Here is a 19,542-nt window from a genome sequence, read left to right as displayed (position 1 = left end):
ACGACCCAGTTGAAATTCCGCCATCGGAGCACTCCGCTGCTCGCACCACGCAACATATTTTTGCCAAATACGGCGATAATGCTTCGCGGTGACTTCCTTCCTTGCCTTTATCAAGGTAGGAATGACTTCTTCTGGAATGCCTTTTCCTTTTAGGATCTGGCATTCAAACGCCATGCCGTCAAACGCAGCCGCGGTAAGTCTTGAAAAAGACAAGGACCCTGCTGAAGCAGGTCCCTTCTCAGAAGTAGAGGCCACGGATCGTCCGTGACCATCTCTTGAAGTTCCGGGTACCAAGTCCTTCTTGGCCAATCCGGAGCCACTAGTCTTACTCCTCTTTGCCGTATAATCCTCAATACCTTTGGTATGAGAGGCAGAGGAGGAAACACATATACCGACTGGTACACCCAAGGTGTTACCAGCGCGTCCACAGCTATTGCCTGCGGATCTCTTGACCTGGCGCAATACCTGTCCAGTGTTTTGTTGAGGCGAGACGCCATCATGTCCACCATTGGTTTTACCCAACGGTTTAATAGCATGTGGAAAACTTCTGGATGAAGTCCCCACTCTCCCGGGTGAAGGTCGTGTCTGCTGAGGAAGTCTGCTTCCCAGTTGTCCACGCCCGGGATGAATACTGCTGACAGTGCTATCACGTGATTCTCCGCCCAGCGAAGGATCCTGGCAGCTTCTGCCATTGCCCTCCTGCTTCTTGTGCCGCCCTGTCTGTTTACATGGGCGACTGCCGTGATGTTGTCCTACTGGATCAACACCGGTCTTCCTTGAAGCAGAGGTTCCGCCTGGCTTAGAGCATTGTAGATTGCTCTTAGTTCCAGAATGCTTATGTGAAGAGACTTTTTCAGGCTCGACCACACTCCCTGGAAATTTCTTCCCTGTGTGACTGCTCCCCAGCCTCTCAGGCTGGCATCCGTGGTCACCAGGATCCAATCCTGCATGCCGAATCTGCGGCCCTCCAATAGATGAGCCTCCTGCAACCACCACAGAAGGGATACCCTTGTCCTCGGCGACAGGGTTATCCGCAGGTGCATCTGAAGATGCGACCCTGACCATTTGTCCAACAGATCCCTTTGCATGGAATCTGCCGAAAGGGATTGCTTCGTAAGAAGCTACCATTTTTTCCCAGGACTCTTGTGCATTGATGTACAGACACCTTTCCTGGTTTTAGGAGGTTCCTGACCAGGTCAGATAACTCCTTGGCTTTTTCTTCGGGAAGAAAAACCTTTTTCTGAACTGTGTCCAGAATCATCCCCAGGAACAGCAGACGAGTTGTCGGCATTAATTGGGATTTTGGAATATTCAGAATCCATCCGTGCTGCTTTAGCACCTCTTGAGATAGTGCTAAACCCATCTCTAGCTGTTCTCTGGACCTTGCCCTTATTAGGAGATCGTCCAAGTATGGGATAATTAATACGCCTTTTCTTCGAAGAAGAAATATTATCTCGGCCATTACCTTTGTAAAGACCCGAGGTGCCGTGGACAAACCAAACGGCAGCGTCTGAAACTGATAGTGACAGTTTTGTACAACGAACCTGAGGTACCCCTGGTGTGAGGGGTAATTGGAACGTGGAGATACGCATCCTTGATGTCCAAGGATACCATAAAGTCCCCTTCTTCCAGGTTCGCTATCACTGCTCTGAGTGACTCCATCTTGAACTTGAACTTCTTTATGTATAGGTTCAAGGACTTCAGAATTAGAATAGGCCTTACCGAGCCATCCGGCTTCGGTACCACAAAAAGAGTGGAATAATACCCCTTCCCTTGTTGTAGAAGAGGTACCTTGACTATCACCTGCTGAGAATACAGCTTGTGAATGGCTTCCAAAACCGTCTCCCTTTCTGAGGGGGACGTTGGTAAAGCAGACTTCAGGAAACGGCGAGGTGGCTCTGTCTCTAATTTCAACCTGTACCCCTGAGATATTATCTGCAGGATCCAGGGATTTACCTGCGAGTGAGCCCACTGCGCGCTGTAATTCTTGAGACGACCGCCTACCGCCCCCGAGTCCGCTTGCGAAGCCCCAGCGTCATGCTGAGGCTTTTGTAGAAGCCGGGGAGGGCTTCTGTTCCTGGGAAGGAGCTGCCTGTTGCTGTCTCTTCCCTCGTCCTCTGCCTCGTGGCAGATATGAATAGCCCTTTGCTCTCTTATTTTTAAAGGAACGAAAGGGCTGCGGTTGAAAGGTCGGTGCCTTTTTCTGTTGGGGAGTGACTTGAGGTAGAAAGGTGGATTTCCCGGCCGTAGCCGTGGCCACCAAATCCGATAGACCGACCCCAAATAACTCCTCTACGCATCGCCTGTCCACTGTCGTGTCCATAAAGCTCTTCTGGCCGAAATGGACATAGCACTCACCCGTGATGCCAGTGTGCAGATATCTCTCTGTGCATCACGCATATAAAGAAATGCATCCTTTATTTGTTCTAACGACAGTAAAATATTGTCCCTGTCCAGGGTATCAATATTTTCGATCAGGGACTCTGACCAAACTACCCCAGCACTGCACATCCAGGCAGTCGCAATAGCTGGTCGTAGTATAACACCTGCATGTGTGTATATACCTTTTTGGATATTTTCCATCCTCCTATCTGATGGATCTTTAAGTGCGGCCGTCTCAGGAGAGGGTAACGCCACTTGTTTTGATAAGCGTGTTAGCGCTTTGTCCACCCTAGGAGGTGTTTCCCAGCGCTCCCTAACCTCTGGCGGGAAAGGGTATAAAGCCAATAACTTCTTTGAAATTAGCAGTTTTTTTATCGGGGCACCCCACGCTTCATCACACACGTCATTTAATTTTTCTGATTCGGTAAAAACTACTGGTAGTTTTTTCACACCCCACATAATACCCTGTTTAGTGGTACCTGTAGTATCAGCTAAATGTAACATCTCCTTTATTGCCAAAATCATATAACGTGTAGCCCTACTGGAAAATACGGTTGATTCGTCACCTTCACCACCGGAATCAGTGCCTGTGTCTGGGTCTGTGTCGACCGACTGAGGCAAGGGGCGTTTTACAGCCCCTGACGGTGTTTGAGGCGCCTGGACAGGCACTAATTGAGTGTCCGGCCGCCTCATGTCGGCAAACGACTGCTTAAGCGAGTTGACGCTATCCCGTAATTCCACAAATAAAGGCATCCATTCTGGTGTCGACCCCCTAGGAGGTGACATCCTCATATTTGGCAATTGCTCCGCCTCCACACCAATAACGTCCTCATACATGTCGACACATACGTACCGACACACAGCAGACACACAGGGAATGCTCTATACGAAGACAGGACCCACTAGCCCTTTGGGGAGACAGAGGGAGAGTCTGCCAGCACACACCAAAAAGCGCTATATATGACAGGGATAGCCTTATGATTAAGTGCTCCCTTATAGCTGCTTTTATATTAATATATTGCCATTTATTTTGCCCCCCCTCTCTGTTATACCCTGTTTCTGTAGTGCAGTGCAGGGGAGAGACCTGGGAGCCTTCCTGACCAGCGGAGCTGTGACAGAAAATGGCGCCGTGTGCTGAGGAGATAGGCCCCGCCCCTTTTTCGGCGGGCTCGTCTCCCGCTATTTAGTACATTTAGGCAGGGGTAAATATCTCCATATAGCCTCTGGGGCTATATGTGAGGTATTTTTAGCCTTTTTTAAAGGTTTTCATTTGCCTCCCAGGGCGCCCCCCCCCCAGCGCCCTGCACCCTCAGTGACTGCCGTGTGAAGTGTGCTGAGAGGAAAATGGCGCACAGCTGCAGTGCTGTGCGCTACCTTAAGAAGACTGCAGGAGTCTTCAGCCGCCGATTCTGGACCTCTTCTTGCTTCAGCATCTGTGAGGGGGCCGGCGGCGTGGCTCCGGTGACCATCCAGGCTGTACCTGTGATCGTCCCTCTGGAGCTTCATGTCCAGTAGCCAAGAAGCCAATCCATCCTGCACGCAGGTGAGTTCACTTCTTCTCCCCTCTGTCCCTCGTTGCAGTGATCCTGTTGCCAGCAGGAATCACTGTAAAATAAAAAACCTAAGCTAAACTCTCTAAGCAGCTCTTTATGAGAGCCACCTAGAATTGCACCCTTCTCGGCCGGGCACAAAAATCTAACTGGAGTCTGGAGGAGGGTCATAGGGGGAGGAGCCAGTACACACCACCTGACCTGTAAAAGCTTTACTTTTGTGCCCTGTCTCCTGCGGAGCCGCTATTCCCCATGGTCCTTTCAGGAACCCCAGCATCCACTTAGGACGATAGAGAAAATAAGAAAGCTTAGGGCTGCTAAAAACCAGCAGCCCTCTGACCATGGTCCGGCTCTTGCAGCACCAAACGAAAAACTGATTTGCCTGAGCCAGGAGGTCGAGATATATGGACGGGCCCGTTGCATGCTGGGAGGCGGAAAAGCTTTGACCGATTGGTGCAAATCCGCTGTCACTTCATCATATTCCAATGTTATCCTGTGGACCCTGCCGGAGAAACACACTCTTTGCCTGACATACTGTAACAGTGACAGCACACACACACACACACACACACAGGAAAAGGTTAAATGCACAACTAACCCACAAAAAGCCCTTCCAGGGAGATACAGAGGGAGTACGGAACCAGCACACGGTGCCCTTAACGCTAGGGCCAAGCTTAGCCGGGTCGCAGACTTAGTACCTAGATTGGGGACTTAGTACACTAATAATCGCCCCCCCCCCTCCCCTGCTATGACCCCGTGGTACCGCTGAGGTAATCTGGAGTCTCTCTGGAGGAGCTGCGCGTCCCTGTCAGTCAGCATCTGTGTCAGCTGCAGAGTGAAAATGGCACTGGTGAGCTGCTGGATCCGCTCATAGTGAAGCCCCACCGCTTCAATGGCGCGCGGTCTTCCATCTCTTTTTTATACTGGCTGTATGTGTCTAGGTGCATAAAATGGAGACAGACTCCTTTTATGGCTATGCTGCCAGTCTGTGTCCGTACACAGTGGAAGACGCAGTCTGCCCTGTTTAGAAGCAGTGCGTCTCCGTACCCTCATGTCGCCATAATGGCCAGCGACCCGCTAACCGAGACGCCGGCTTAGTACTCACCACTCTTCTTTCTTCTGGCTCTGTAAGAGGTGGCGACGTGCTGCGGGAATGTATGCTCGCCGTGGTGGGGCTTGCGAATAGTACCTTCAGTGTCCTGTCAGCGGGGAACGGGACCATTAACCCTGAAAGAGGTTGGGCCACCCCCCGCCCTAAGTCCCACGAAGCAGGCAGACTGGTGCCATCCAGTCCTGCCTGAAAATATACTCAGAAAATAAATGCAGAAAACTCTTCAGGAGCTTCCAGAGACATGACCGGCATCTCCGGACACATTTTCTAAACTGAATCTGGCAGGAGGAGCCCATGGCTCCTAGTGGACCCGTCTATACCCCATGGTACTAAATTAATTCCCAGTATCCCCTAGGACATAAGAGAAAATAAGATTTTAAACCTTCCGGTAAATCTTTTTCTCGTAGTCCGTAGAGGATGCTGGGGACTCCGTAAGGACCATGGGGATAGACGGGCTCCGCAGGAGACATGGGCACTTTAAGAAAGACTTTAGGTATGGGTGTGCACTGGCTCCTTCCACTATGCCCCTCCTCCAGACCTCAGTTAGAGAAACTGTGCCCAGAGAAGACGGACAGTACGAGGAAAGGATTTTTGTTAAACTAAGGGCAAGATTCATACCAGCCCACACCATTCACACCGTATAACTTGTGTATAAACTAACCAGTTAACAGTATAAAAAAACAACATAGCATCAGTCGGAGACCGATGAAAACTATAACATAACCCTTATGTAAGCAAAACTATATACAAGTCTTGCAGAAGTAGTCCGCACTTGGGACGGGCGCCCAGCATCCTCTACGGACTACGAGAAAAAGATTTACCGGTAGGTTTAAAATCTTATTTTCTCTTACGTCCTAGAGGATGCTGGGGACTCCGTAAGGACTATGGGGATTATACCAAAGCTCCCAAACGGGCGGGAGTGCGCGGATGACTCTGCAGCACCGATTGAGCAAACAGGAGGTCCTCCTCAGCCAGGGTATCAAACTTATAGAACTTTGCAAATGTGTTTGAACCCGACCAAGTAGCAGCTCGGCACAGCTGTAGTGCCGAGACCCCTCGGGCAGCCGCCCAAGACGAGCCCACCTTCCTAGTGGAATGGGCCTTGACCGATTTTGGTAACGGCAATCCAGCCGTCGCATGTGCCTGCTAAATCGTGTTACAGATCCAGCGAGCAATAGTCTGCTTTGAAGCAGGAGCGCCAACCTTGTTGGCTGCATACAGGACAAACAGTGCTTCTGTTTTTCTGACTCTAGCCGTTCTGGCCACGTAAATTTTCAAAGCCCTGACCACATCAAGGGACTCGGAATCCTCCAAGTCTCGTTTAGCCACAGGCACCACAATAGGTTGGTTCATATGAAAAGACGACATCACCTTAGGCAAAAATTGAGGACGGGTCCGCAATTCCGCTCTATCCATATGGAAAACTAGATAGGGGCTTTTATGAGACAAAGCCGCCAAGTTCAACACTCGCCTAGCCGAAGCCAAGGCTAACAACATGACCACTTTCCAAGTGAGATATTTTAACTCCACCGTTTTAAGTGGTTCAAACCAGTGCGACTTAAGGAAACTCAACACCGCGTTAAGGTCCCAAGGCGCCACCGGAGGTACAAAGGGAAGCTGAATATGCAGCACTCCCTTCACAAAAGTCTGTACTTCTGGGAGCGAAGCCAAATCTTTTTGAAAGAAAATGAATAAGGCCGAAATCTGAACCTTAATGGAGCCTAATTTTAGGCCCAAATTCACTCCAGTTTGTAGGAAGTGAAGAAAACGGCCCAGATGGAATTCTTCCGTAGGAGCATTCCCAGCCTCACACCAAGAAACATATTTTTGCCATATACGGTGATAATATTTAGCTGTCACGTCCTTCCTAGCCTTTATCAGAGTAGGAATGACCTCATCCGGAATGCCCTTTTCCGCTAGGATCCGGCGTTCAACCGCCATGCCGTCAAACGCAGCCGCTGTAAGTCTTGGAACAAACAGGGCCCCTGTTGCAACAGGTCCTGACTTAGAGGAAGAGGCCACAGATCTTCTGTGAGCATTTCCTGCAGATCCGGATACCAGGTCCTTCGTGGCCAATCTGGAACTATGAGAATTGTCTGTACTCCTCTTTTTCTTATTATTCTCAACACCTTTGGGATGAGAGGTAGAGGAGGAAACACATAGACCGACTGGAACACCTACGGTGCCACTAGGGCGTCCCCAGCTACCGCCTGAGGGTCTCTTGACCTGGCGCAATACGTCTGCAGCTTTTTGTTGAGGCGGGACGCCATCATGTCTATCTGGCAGTCCCCACTGACTTGCAATCTGTGCGAAGACTTCCTGATGAAGTCCCCACTCTCCTGGATGCAGGTCGTGTCTGCTGAGGAAATCTGCTTCCCAGTTGTCCACTCCCGGAATTAACAATGCTGACAGTGCGCTTACATGATTTTCCGCCCAGCGAAGAATCCTGGTGGCTTCCGCCATTGCCATTCTGCTCCTTGTGCCGCCCCGGCGGTTTACATGAGCCACTGCGGTGATGTTGTCTGACTGGATCAGAACTGGTAAGTCGCGAAGCAAGGTCTCCGCTTGACAAATGGTGTTGTATATGGCCCTCAGCTCCAGGACGTTGATGTGAAGACAAGTCTCTTGACTTGACCAAAGACAATGGAAGTTTCTTCCTTGTGTGACTGCTCCCCAACCTCGGAGGCTCGCGTCCGTGGTCACCAGAACCCAGTCCTGAATGCCGAACCTGCGGCCCTCTAGAAGGTGAGCACTCTGCAGCCAACACAGGAGAGATACCCTGGCCCTGGGGGACAGTGTGATCAACTGATGCATCTGTAGATGTGACCCGGACCAATTGTCCAGTAGGTCCCATTGGAAGGTCCTTGCATGGAACCTGCCGAACGGAATGGCCTCTTAAGATGCCACCATCTTTCCCAGGACTCGAGTGCAGTGATGCACTGACACCTGTTTTGGTTTCAATAGGTTCCTGACCAGAGTCATGAGTTCTTGAGCCTTTCCCGTTGGAAGATAAACCCTTTTCTGGTCCGAATCCAGAATCATGCCCAAGAAGGTCAGACGAGTCGTAGGAACCAGCTGCGACTTCGGGATATTGAGAATCCAGCCGTGTTGCTGTAACACCTTCAGTGAAAGTGACACGCTGTTCAGTAACTGCTCTCGTGATCTCGCTTTTATGAGATCTTCCAAGTACGGGATAATTGTGACACCCTGCTTGCGCAGGAGCACCATCATTTCCGCCATTACCTTGGTGAAAATTCTCGGGGCCGTGGAAAGCCCAAACGGCAACGTCTGAAATTGGTAATGACAATCCTGTACCGCAAATCTCAGGTACGCCTGATGAGGTGGATATATGGGAACATGAAGGTACGCATCCTTTATGTCCAGAGATACCATAAAATCCCCCCCTTCCAGGCTGGCGATGACCTCCCTGAGCGATTCCATCTTGAACCTTTTCAAGTATAGGTTCAGGGATTTTAAATTTAAAATGGGTCTGACCGAACCGTCCGGTTTCGGGACTACAAACAGGGTTAAGTAATATCCCCTCCCTCGTTGAAGTAGGGGAACCTTTACCACCACCTGTTGAAGATAAAATTTGTGAATTGCATTTACCACTATCTCCCTTTCTGGGGGAGAAGTCAGCAGGGCCGATTTGAAAGACCGGCGAGGAGGCACCTCTTCGAATTCCAGCTTGTAACCCTGAGAAACAATTTCTATTGCCCAGGGATCCATCTGTGAGTGAACCCAGATGTGGCTGAAAATTCGAAGACGTGCCCCCACTGGGGCGGACTCCCTTAGCGGAGCCCCAGCGTCATGCGGTGGATTTTGTAGAGGCCGGGGAGGACTTCTGTTCCTGGGAACTAGCTGTGTTGTGCAGCTTTTGCCCTCTGCCAAGAAAGAACGCACCTCGTACTCTCTTGTTTCTTGTGTCCGAAAGGACTGCATTTGATAATGTGGTGCTTTCTTAGGCTGTGAGGGAATATAAGGCAAAAATTTTAATTTACCAACTGTAGCTGTGGAGACCAAGTCAGAGAGACCTTCCCCAAACAATTCCTCACCCTTGTAAGGTAAAACCTCCATATGCCTCTTTGAGTCGGCATCACCTTTCCATGGCCGGGTCCATAAAACTCGTCTAGCAGAAATCGACATAGCGTTGATTCTAGAACCCAGTAGGCTAATGTCTCTTTGAGCATCTCTCATATATAAGACAGCATCGTTAATATGACCCCGGGTCAATAAATGGTACCCTTATCCAGGGTATCAATTTCCGTCGATAAGGTACCTATCCACGCTGCTACAGCGCTACAAACTCCAGCCGACACTATTGCCGGTCTGAGTAAGGTACTAGAATGTGTGTAAATGGACTTTAAGGTAGCCTGCTGCTTGCGATCAGCAGGATCCCTGAGGGTAGCCATATCTTGGGATGGCAGCTTTACTCTTTTGGATAAGCGTGTCCACGCTTTTTTCTCCCCTTGGGGAAGATTCTCACCGTATCCTGTCCTTAGTCGGGAAAGGATACACCCTAAGAATCCTTTTGGGAATCTGCAGTTTCTTGTCTGGAGATTCCCAAGCCTTTTCAATAACTCACTCATGAGATGGGGGAAAGGTTACCTCAGGTTTCTTTACCCTATACATGTGTACCCTCGTGTCAGGGACAGGGGGTTTCTCTGTGATATGCAAAACATCTTTTATTACAATAATCATATATTGAATACTATTTGCCAATTCTGGCTGTAACTTTGCATCATCGTAGTCGACACTGGAGTCAGAATCCGTTTCGGCGTCAGTGTCTACTATTTTGGATAGTGGGCGCTTTTGAGACCCCGGAGGTCCATGTGACATAGGGGAAAGGCAGGGTTTGACGCCTGTACATTCCCTAGACTCAGTGCAATAAATTCACATTAGCACTAAAACATTCCACATATCCAACCAGTCAGGTGTCTGTGTTCCCGACGGAGACACCACAGTCATTAACTCCACCTCCTCCCTATGAGAGCCTTTTACCTTAGACATGCCGACACACGCGTACCGACACACCACACACTCAGGGAATCCTCTTATCTGAAAACAGTTCCCCCACAAGGCCCTTTGGAGAGACAGAGAGAGAGTATGCCAGCACACACCCAGCGCTATATGACCCAGGAAAAAACACACAATATGTTCACCCAGATAGCGCTGTAATCTTTATTTTTGCGCCAAATTATGTGCACCCCCCTTCTTTAAAACCCTCTTTCACTGTGGATAAGCAGGGGAGAGTCCGGGGAGCTTCCTCTCAGCGCTGTGCTGTGGAGAAAATGGCGCTGGTGAGTGCTGAGGAAGAAGCCCCGCCCCCTCAGCGGCGGGCTTCTGTCCCGCTAAAATATATAAAAAACTGGCGGGGGCTCTTTATATATACAGTTCCTAGCTGTATATATCTACTTTTGCCAGAAAATGAGGTTAAATTTCTGCCCAGGGAGCCCCCCCTGCGCCCTGCACCCTTACAGTGACTGCCGTTTGTGTGTGCTGTGTGGGAGCAATGGCGCACAGCTTAACTGCTGGGCGTTACCTCAGTGAAGATCTGAAGTCTTCTGCCGCCTCTGAAGTCTTCTTTCTTCTCATACTCACCCGGCTTCTATCTTCCGGCTCTGTGAGGAGGACGGCGGCGCGGCTCCGGGACGAACTCCAGGGTGAGACCTGTGTTCAGACTCCCTCTGGAGCTAATGGTGTCCAGTAGCCTAAGAATCAGAGCCTTGAAACTCACAGAAGTAGGTCTGCTTCTCTCTCCTCAGTCCCACGATGCAGGGAGTCTGTTGCCAGCAGGCTCCCTGAAAATAAAAAACCTAACAAAATACTTTCTTTCAGGAAACTCAGGAGAGCTCTCTGTAATGCACCCGGTCTCCTCTGGGCACAGTAGTAAACTGAGGTCTGGAGGAGGGGCATAGAGGGAGGAGCCAGTGCACACCCATACCTAAAGTCTTTCTTAAAGTGCCCATGTCTCCTGCGGAGCCCGTCTATCCCCATGGTCCTTACGGAGTCCCCAGCATCCTCTAGGACGTAAGAGAAAATTCATTTATGCTGTGCCATCGATGGAGCGAAACCATCTGGTATTCGACATTGGCCGTAAACCATCAATGATTAGGACTCATCGATGGTCAGTGGCCATTACTACTGCAGTTCCTCACAGTTGCTTCCTCCCTGCCCCAGAGTGTACATAGTGCTAAAAATCTTTAAAAGCCACCTGCAAACAGGGATGCATGCAAATCTTAATCAGCCCTTATTTGTCTAATTACACCAAAGATACAACTACCTTATCACCCTACATAGGAGGGGACTACCCACAATACTCTCCTCTCACTTACCAGATCTCTCCCTCATCACCGTACTCTTGGAAACTTTGCAGTTCACGGCTGTACACTACATCCCAGCTATAGGAATAAAGTTAACAGCGTTAGAAAATTGTCCACATTACTCACAAAGCAACTCAACAACATAGTTACTAATACTGTAAAGGAGCATGTAAACACACGGTTATGTCCTGGCTTCAACATATGAAGATGTTCATTATGACATTTGCTATATTTTGGAATTTCAAATACTCATTTTCATAAATAACTTAGCTATAAGAATAATGCATGGAAATAATTTTACTGAACAGTTGTACAAAATATACCCAAAGGTTCAATGGTCTATGTACTAAGCTTTGGAGAGAGATAAAGTGGATGGAGATAAAGTACCAGCCAATCATCTCCTAACTGTCATGTTACAGGATGTGTTTGAAAAATGACAGTTCTGATCTGATTGGCTGTACTTTATCTCTCTCCAAGGCTTAGTACATAGAACCCTTAATTTGATGTAATTGCATTCAATTACCATGCCTACTAGCAGACAGGAGCTGTCATTCCTTTTAGGAGACCCTAAACAAAGGGTTCAAGCGATCAGGTATGTAACATGTATCTGGGTCTCTTAAAGGTTAATACTTCCCAAATGCTTTAAACATCTACAAGATAAAACATCTACTGAAGTTATCAAGATTCATATAGATTAAGATGTTTAAAGTGAATGACGTTAGAAAATAACTACTAGCTCAGCTGTAGTTTCCATGTGCTTGTATATGGGTGTACCAATATGGCGCCATGCGGCCTCACGGTGTACTCACTGATCTTTGGTTCCCAGCGCTGAAGGAGAGAACTCGGTCTCGCTCATGTTACGGTTACCGAGATTGAACAAGTCGATATATATAAGCACCAGCTTCAGAGGATGATTATACCCGGGCGTTTTAATTTTACGTCACCCGCGCAGTGTATTATGGGACTCCATTCGCTTAGGACTTGGCTGCACTGCCATGGCGGTTGCCATGGATACTGGGATGTTTATGCAACTCGCAACTGTCGCCGCAACAGTGGCAGACATTTTGTTGGTTGTACTGTTGATGCGCAAAATTCCTTTTTTGTACGGCTACTTCTTAATTAATCGTCGTTGGAAACGGAATGAAGATGTTGGGGACATTGTCACATTTGCCAGAGTGACGTCTCTTATTTTCTCTGTGAGATAATACTTTTTCTGCATGTCACATATTCTAGGTTTAAAAGCAGATGTATTGTATCACTGGAGAACTGAAGTCTGGTTGGCAGGAATTCATAGTCTCCAATATAATCCGACAAACCTATTTCTCACAAACTTCCTGCCTCATTAACAGCAGCAGATAGTTGGGCTCAGTCATTGAAAAGACAAAAAAACTTCTACTCAACCCTGATAGTAAATTAAGGAATTTTTCGCAGTTGCAATGGAGCCACCTCAATCGCCTCATCAGTCTGGAGCTGGGTATGCGGTTAAAATACCGCTCGTCAGGATACCGGCTGTCTCAATACCGACGTCGAGATTCCGACAGGGCGATTATACCGCCGCTGGAATACCGGCGAAGTAGGTGATTCTCCGTCTGTGGGTGTCTATGACACCCATAGAGGGAGAATAAAACCTGTGGCAAGAGAAGCTCACCACCAAGCCCGCATCGTGGTGAGCGCAGCGAGCCCACAAGGGGCTTCGTTGCGCTCACACCCCTTCCTGCATTCTGGCGCATGGGATGCCTATGTCAGTATACTGACATTCGCCATCTCGTGCCCCGGGATCCCTTACTGATCCCTGGAGCAATATGATCTGATGATTTGCCTCCCACTACATGTCCCTTTCTCTTTGCTATACCCCTTTTTCACTCACACCTCTTTTAAGTCCAGGGTCTAACCCAGTGATGGCTAACCTTGACACTCCAGCTGTTGTTGAACTACACATCCCAGCATGCCCTGCTACAGTTTTGCTATTTGGCCATGCTAAAACTGATGCAGGGCATGCTGGGATGTGTAGTTCAACAACAGCTGGAGTGTCAAGTTTAGCCATCACTGGTCTAACCCAAGATTTGAAACATACCTGTACAATTCCAAACCGGGGCAGACCTGGTACAGCCCCATTTCCACTGTGGTGCCGATCAGGGTTATTCCCAGATCTGTGCCATTCACACTGCACATGGGTGCAGTGCCGGCACCAGGAGACGACATCATCTTATTGCCCCGGGGGGCCGCTCTCCCCATCTTGTAAACGGGTCCCGGATCGGACGACTCGGGTTACCCGTTTGCACTGCAGCTCACCCGGGACCTTCTCAGGTAAAACCACACTTGTTTACTATCCTGGGTTCTGCGGGAGACGCACGATTTTTAGGGTATTCTTCTGCAGCCCCGCAAAAGTGGGCACCCCCCCACAGTGTACCCACTTCCTAGACAAGTACGTAGAACACGGGGCTAAATACCAGCAATCTGTTGTCCTCACGGCGGGGGTGGAGCCTAATCACAATTATATGACATTAACGTAATTTTAGCCCAACCACTATTTAATTGGTGCCCAATCACGGCTGCTTTACCGCGAGGGGCAGGGCCTAAGGACACAATTGACTCTGCCCCATCTCCTTCACCTGCTTCTCGTCTCTGGGCATCTCCTGGAGAGGAAAATGTAAAAGTCGGTAAATATGGGTAAAACCCTGCTAGGTACCAGGAAGGATTCCCGGGTGACTGGACCCTTTTCCACTAACAAAAATCCAGGTTTCAAGTGCAATCAGTGGTGCTGAGAGAGGGGGGGGAGAGGGTACAAATTACCCGGGCCTAGGTCTGATGAAGGGGCCCAGTGGGGAGCCTGGGCACCCTCCCCCTTGACAGCAGCTACAGGTCTTCTCCTCAGCCCAGCACATGCTGCTGTGTGCTGAGTTGCAGTGTGGCTATGGAGGCGCTTAATATACATTTTTTTTTCAGTATTTTTCTCTGACGTCCTAAGTGGATGCTGGGGACTCCGTCAGGACCATGGGGTTTAGCGGCTCCGCAGGAGACAGGGCACAAAAGTAAAAGCTTTAGGATCAGGTGGTGTGCACTGGTTCCTCCCCCTATGACCCTCCTCCAAGCCTCAGTTAGATTTTTGTGCCCGGCCGAGAAGGGTGCAATCTAGGTGGCTCTCCTAAAGAGCTGCTTAGAGTAAAAGTTAGGTTTTTTTTTTTATTTTCAGTGAGTCCTGCTGGCAACAGGCTCACTGCTACGAGGGACTTAGGGGAGAGAAGTGAACTCACCTGCGTGCAGGATGGATTGGCTTCTTAGGCTACTGGACACCATTAGCTCCAGAGGGAATCGGAACACAGGTCTCACCCTGGGGTTCGTCCCGGAGCCGCGCCGCCGACCCCCCTTGCAGATGCCGAAAAGTGAAGGTCCAGAAACGGCGGCAGAAGACTCTTCAGTCTTCATAAGGTAGCGCACAGCACTGCAGCTGTGCGCCATTGTTGTCAGCACACTTCATAGCAGCGGTCACTGAGGGTGCAGGGCGCTGGGGGGGGGCGCCCTGGGCAGCAATGATAGTACCTTATTCTGGCTAAAAATACATCACATATAGCCCCTGGGGGCTATATGGATGTATTTAACCCCTGCCAGGTCTCAGAAAAACGGGAGAAGAAGCCCGCCGAAAAGGGGGCGGGGCCTATTCTCCTCAGCACACAGCGCCATTTTCCCTCACAGAAATGCTGGTGGGAAGGCTCCCAGGCTCTCCCCTGCACTGCACTACAGAAACAGGGTTAAAACAGAGAGGGGGGACACTTATTTGGCGATATGTATATATATATTAAAATGCTATAAGGGAAAAACACTTATATAAAGGTTGTCCCTGTATAATTATAGCGTTTTTGGTGTGTGCTGGCAAACTCTCCCTCTGTCTCCCCAAAGGGCTAGTGGGGTCCTGTCCTCTATCAGAGCATTCCCTGTGTGTGTGCTGTGTGTCGGTACGTGTGTGTCGACATGTATGAGGACGATGTTGGTGAGGAGGCGGAGCAATTGCCTGAAATGGTGATGTCACTCTCTAGGGAGTCGACACCGGAATGGATGGCTTATTTAAGGAATTACGTGATAATGTCAACACGCTGCAAGGTCGGTTGACGACATGAGACGGCCGGCAAACAAATTAGTACCTGTCCAGGCGTCTCAAACACCGTCAGGGGCTGTAAAACGCTCATTTACCTCAGTCGGTCGACACAGACACGGACACTGACTCCAGTGTCGACGGTGAAGAAACAAACGTACTTTCCTTTAGGGCCACACGTTACATGTTAAGGGCAATGAAGGAGGTGTTACATATTTCTGATACTACAAGTACCACAAGAAGGGTATTATGTGGGGTGTGAAAAAACTACCTGTAGTTTTTCCTGAATCAGATAAATTAAATGAAGTGTGTGATGATGCGTGGGTTTCCCCCGATAGAAAATTATTGGCGGTATACCCTTTCCCGCCAGAAGTTAGGGCGCGTTGGGAAACACCCTTTAGGGTGGATAAGGCGCTCACACGCTTATCAAAACAAGTGGCGGTACCGTCCCCAGATAGGGCCGCCCTCAAGGAGCCAGCTGAGAGGCTGGAAAATATCCTAAAAAGGTATATACACACATACTGGTGTTATACTGCGACCAGCGATCGCCTCAGCCTGGATGTGCAGCGCTGGGGTGGCTTGGTCGGATTCCCTGACTGAAAATATTGATACCCTTGACAGGGACAGTATTTTATTGACTATAGAGCATTTAAAGGATGCATTTCTATATATGCGAGATGCACAGAGGGATATTTGCACTCTGGCATCAAGAGTAAGTGCGATGTCCATATCTGCCAGAAGATGTTTATGGACACGACAGTGGTCAGGTGATGCAGATTCCAAACGGCACATGGAAGTATTGCCGTATAAAGGGGAGGAGTTATTTGGGGTCGGTCCATCGGACCTGGTGGCCTCGGCAACAGCTGGAAAATCCACCTTTTTTACCCCAAATCACATCTCAGCAGAAAAAGACACCGTCTTTTCAGCCTCAGTCCTTTCGTCCCCATAAGGGCAAGCGGGCAAAAGGCCAGTCATATCTGCCCAGGGATAGAGGAAAGGGAAGAAGACTGCAGCAGGCAGCCCATTCCCAGGAACAGAAGCCCTCCACAGCTTCTGCCAAGTCCTCAGCATGACGCTGGGGCCGTACAAGCGGACTCAAGTGCGGTGGGGGGTCGTCTCAAGAGTTTCAGCGCGTAGTGGGCTCACTCGCAAGTGGACCCCTGGATCCTACAAGTAGTATCCCAGGGGTACAGACTGGAGATTCGAGACGTCTCCCCCTCGCAGGCTCCTGATGTCTGCTTTACCAACGTCTTCCTCCGACAGGGAGGCAGTATTGGAAACAATTCACAAGCTGTATTCCCAGCAGGTGATAATCAAAGTACCCCTCCTACAACAAGGAAAGGGGTATTATTCCACACTATATTGTGGTACTGAAGCCAGACGGCTCGGTGAGACCTATTCTAAATGGGAAATCTTTGAACACTTACATACAAAGGTTCAAATCAAGATGGAGTCACTCAGAGCAGTGATAGCGAACCAGGAAGAAGAGGACTATATGGTGTCCCTGGACATCAAGGATGCTTACCTCCATGTCCCAAATTGCCCTTCTCACCAAGGGTACCTCAGGTTCGTGGTACGGAACTGTCACTATCAGTTTCAGACGCTGCCGTTTGGATTGTCCACGGCACCCCGGGTCTTTACCAAAGTAATGGCCGAAATGATGATTCTTCTTCAAAGAAAAGGCGTCTTAATTATCCCTTACTTGGACGATCTCCTGATAAGGGCAAGGTCCAGAGAACAGTTGGAAGTCGGAGTAGCACTATCTCAAGTAGTTCTACGACAGCACGGGTGGATTCTAAATATCCAAAATCGCAGCCGTTTCCGACGACACGTCTGCTGTTCCTAGGGATGGTTCTGGACACAGTCCAGAAAAAGGTGTTTCTCCCGGAGGAGAAAGCCAGGGAGTTATCCGAGCTAGTCAGGAACCTCCTAAAACCAGGAAAAGTGTCAGTGCATCATTGCACAAGAGTCCTGGGAAAAATGGTGGCTTATTACGAAGCGATTCCATTCGGCAGATTCCACGCAAGAACTTTTCAGTGGGATCTGCTGGACAAATGGTCCGGATCGCATTTTCAGATGCATCAGCGGATAACCCTATCTCCAAGGACAAGGGTGTCTCTCCTGTGGTGGTTACAGAGTGCTCATCTTCTAGAGGGCCGCAGATTCGGCATTCAGGATTGGATGCTGGTGACCACGGAGGCCAGCCTGAGAGGCTGGGGAGCAGTCACACAGGGAAAAAATTTCCAGGGAGTGTGATCAAGTCTGGAGATTTTTCTCCACATAAATATACTGGAGCTAAGGGCAATTTACAATGCTCTAAGCTTAGCAAGACCTCTGCTTCAAGGTCAGCCGGTATTGATCCAGTGGGACAACATCACGGCAGTCGCCCACGTAAACAGACAGGGCGGCACAAGAAGCAGGAGGGCAATGGCAGAAACTGCAAGGATTTTTCGCTGGGCGGAAAATCATGTGATAGCACTGTCAGCAGTGTTCATTCCGGGAGTGGACAACTGGGAAGCAGACTTCCTCAGCAGGCACAACCTCCACCCGGGAGAGTGGGGACTTCATCGGGAAGTCTTCCACATGATTGTGAACCGTTGGAAAAGACCAAAGGTGGACATGATGGCGTCCCGCCTGAACAAAAAACTGGACAAGTATTGCGCCAGGTCAAAAGACCCTCAGGCAATAGCTGTGGACGTTCTGGTAACACCGTGGGTGTACCAGTCTGTGTATGTCTTCCCTCCTCTGCTTCTCATACCCAAGGTATTGAGAATTATAAGACGTAGAGGAGTAAGAACTATACTCGTGGCTCCGGATTGGCCAAGAAGGACTTGGTACCCGGAACTTCAAGAGATGCTCACAGAGGACTCATGGCCTCTGCCGCTAAGAAGGGACTTGTTTCAGCAAGTACCATGTCTGTTCCAAGACTTACCGCGGCTGCGTTTGACGGCATGGCGGTTGAACGCCGGATCCTAAGGGAAAAAGGCATTCCGGAAGAGGTCATTCCTACCCTGGTCAAAGCCAGGAAGGAGGTGACCGCACAACATTATCACCACATGTGGCGAAAATATGTTGCGTGGTGTGAGGCCAGGAAGGCCCCATGAAGAAATTTCAACTCGGTCGTTTCCTGCATTTCCTGCAAACAGGAGTGTCTATGGGCCTCAAATTGGGGTCCATTAAGGTTCAAATTTCGTCCCTGTCGATTTTCTTCCAGAAAGAATTGGCTTCAGTTCCTGAAGTCCAGAAGTTTGTCAAGGGAGTACTGCATATACAACCCCCTTTTGTGCCTCCAGTGGCACTGTGGGATCTCAACGTAGTTCTGGGATTCCTAAAATCACATTGGTTTAAACCGTTCAAATCTGTGGATTTGAAATATCTCACAGGGAAAGTGACCATGCTGTTGGCCCTGGCCTCGGCCAGGCGAGTGTCAGAATTGGCGGCGTTTGTCTCAAAAAAGCCCATATCTGATTGTCCATTCGGACAGGGCAGAGCTGCGGACTCATCCCCAGTTTCTCCCTAAGGTGGTGTCAGTGTTTCACCCGAACCAGCTTATTGTGGTACCTGCGGCTACTAGGGACTTGGAGGACTCCAAGTTGCTAGATGTTGTCAGGGCCCTGAAAATATAGTTTCCAGGACAGCTGGAGTCAGGAAAACTGACTTGCTGTTATCCTGTATGCACCCAACAAACTGGGTGCTCTTGCTTCTAAGCAGACGATTGCTAGTTGGATGTGTAGTACAATTCAGCTTGCACATTCTGTGGCAGGCCTGCCACAGCCAAAATATGTAAATGCCCATTCCACAAGGAAGGTGGGCTCATCTTGGGCGGCTGCCCGAGGGGTCTCGGCTTTACAACTTTGCCGAGCTGATACTTGGTCAGGGGCACACCCTGACTGAGGAGGACCTGGAGTTCTCTCATTCGGTGCTGCAGAGTCATCCGCACTCTCCCGCCCGTTTGGGAGCTTTGGTATAATCCCCATGGTCCTGACGGAGTCCCCAGCATCCACTTAGGACGTCAGAGAAAATAAGAATTTACTTACCGATAATTCTATTTCTCGTAGTCCGTAGTGGATGCTGGGCGCCCATCCC

At 49.5% G+C, this 19,542-nt stretch overlaps 1 protein-coding gene across 5 annotated transcripts in view; it reads right to left on the bottom strand.

Annotated features, from left to right (window-relative positions):
* EEF1AKMT2 (EEF1A lysine methyltransferase 2) overlaps positions 1 to 19,542 on the bottom strand; it is a 161,689-nt gene that overhangs the window by 124,774 nt on the left and 17,373 nt on the right. For 4 of the 5 annotated variants that reach the window (XM_063962148.1, XM_063962152.1, XM_063962153.1 and 1 more), the window contains exon 2: positions 11,379 to 11,444. In XM_063962148.1, coding sequence (XP_063818218.1) covers positions 11,379 to 11,444 — 66 coding nt within the window. Of the gene's footprint in view, positions 1 to 11,378; positions 11,445 to 12,175; positions 12,520 to 19,542 lie in introns of those variants that run through there. The other variant, XM_063962150.1, reaches the window with a different exon arrangement.

This window comes from Pseudophryne corroboree, chromosome 3 (assembly GCF_028390025.1).
Source record: "Pseudophryne corroboree isolate aPseCor3 chromosome 3, aPseCor3.hap2, whole genome shotgun sequence".
NCBI classification, from domain to species: domain Eukaryota; kingdom Metazoa; phylum Chordata; class Amphibia; order Anura; family Myobatrachidae; genus Pseudophryne; species Pseudophryne corroboree.
The sequence above is the reverse complement of the archived record's forward strand: the minus strand, read 5'-3'. Positions and strand labels throughout refer to the sequence as shown.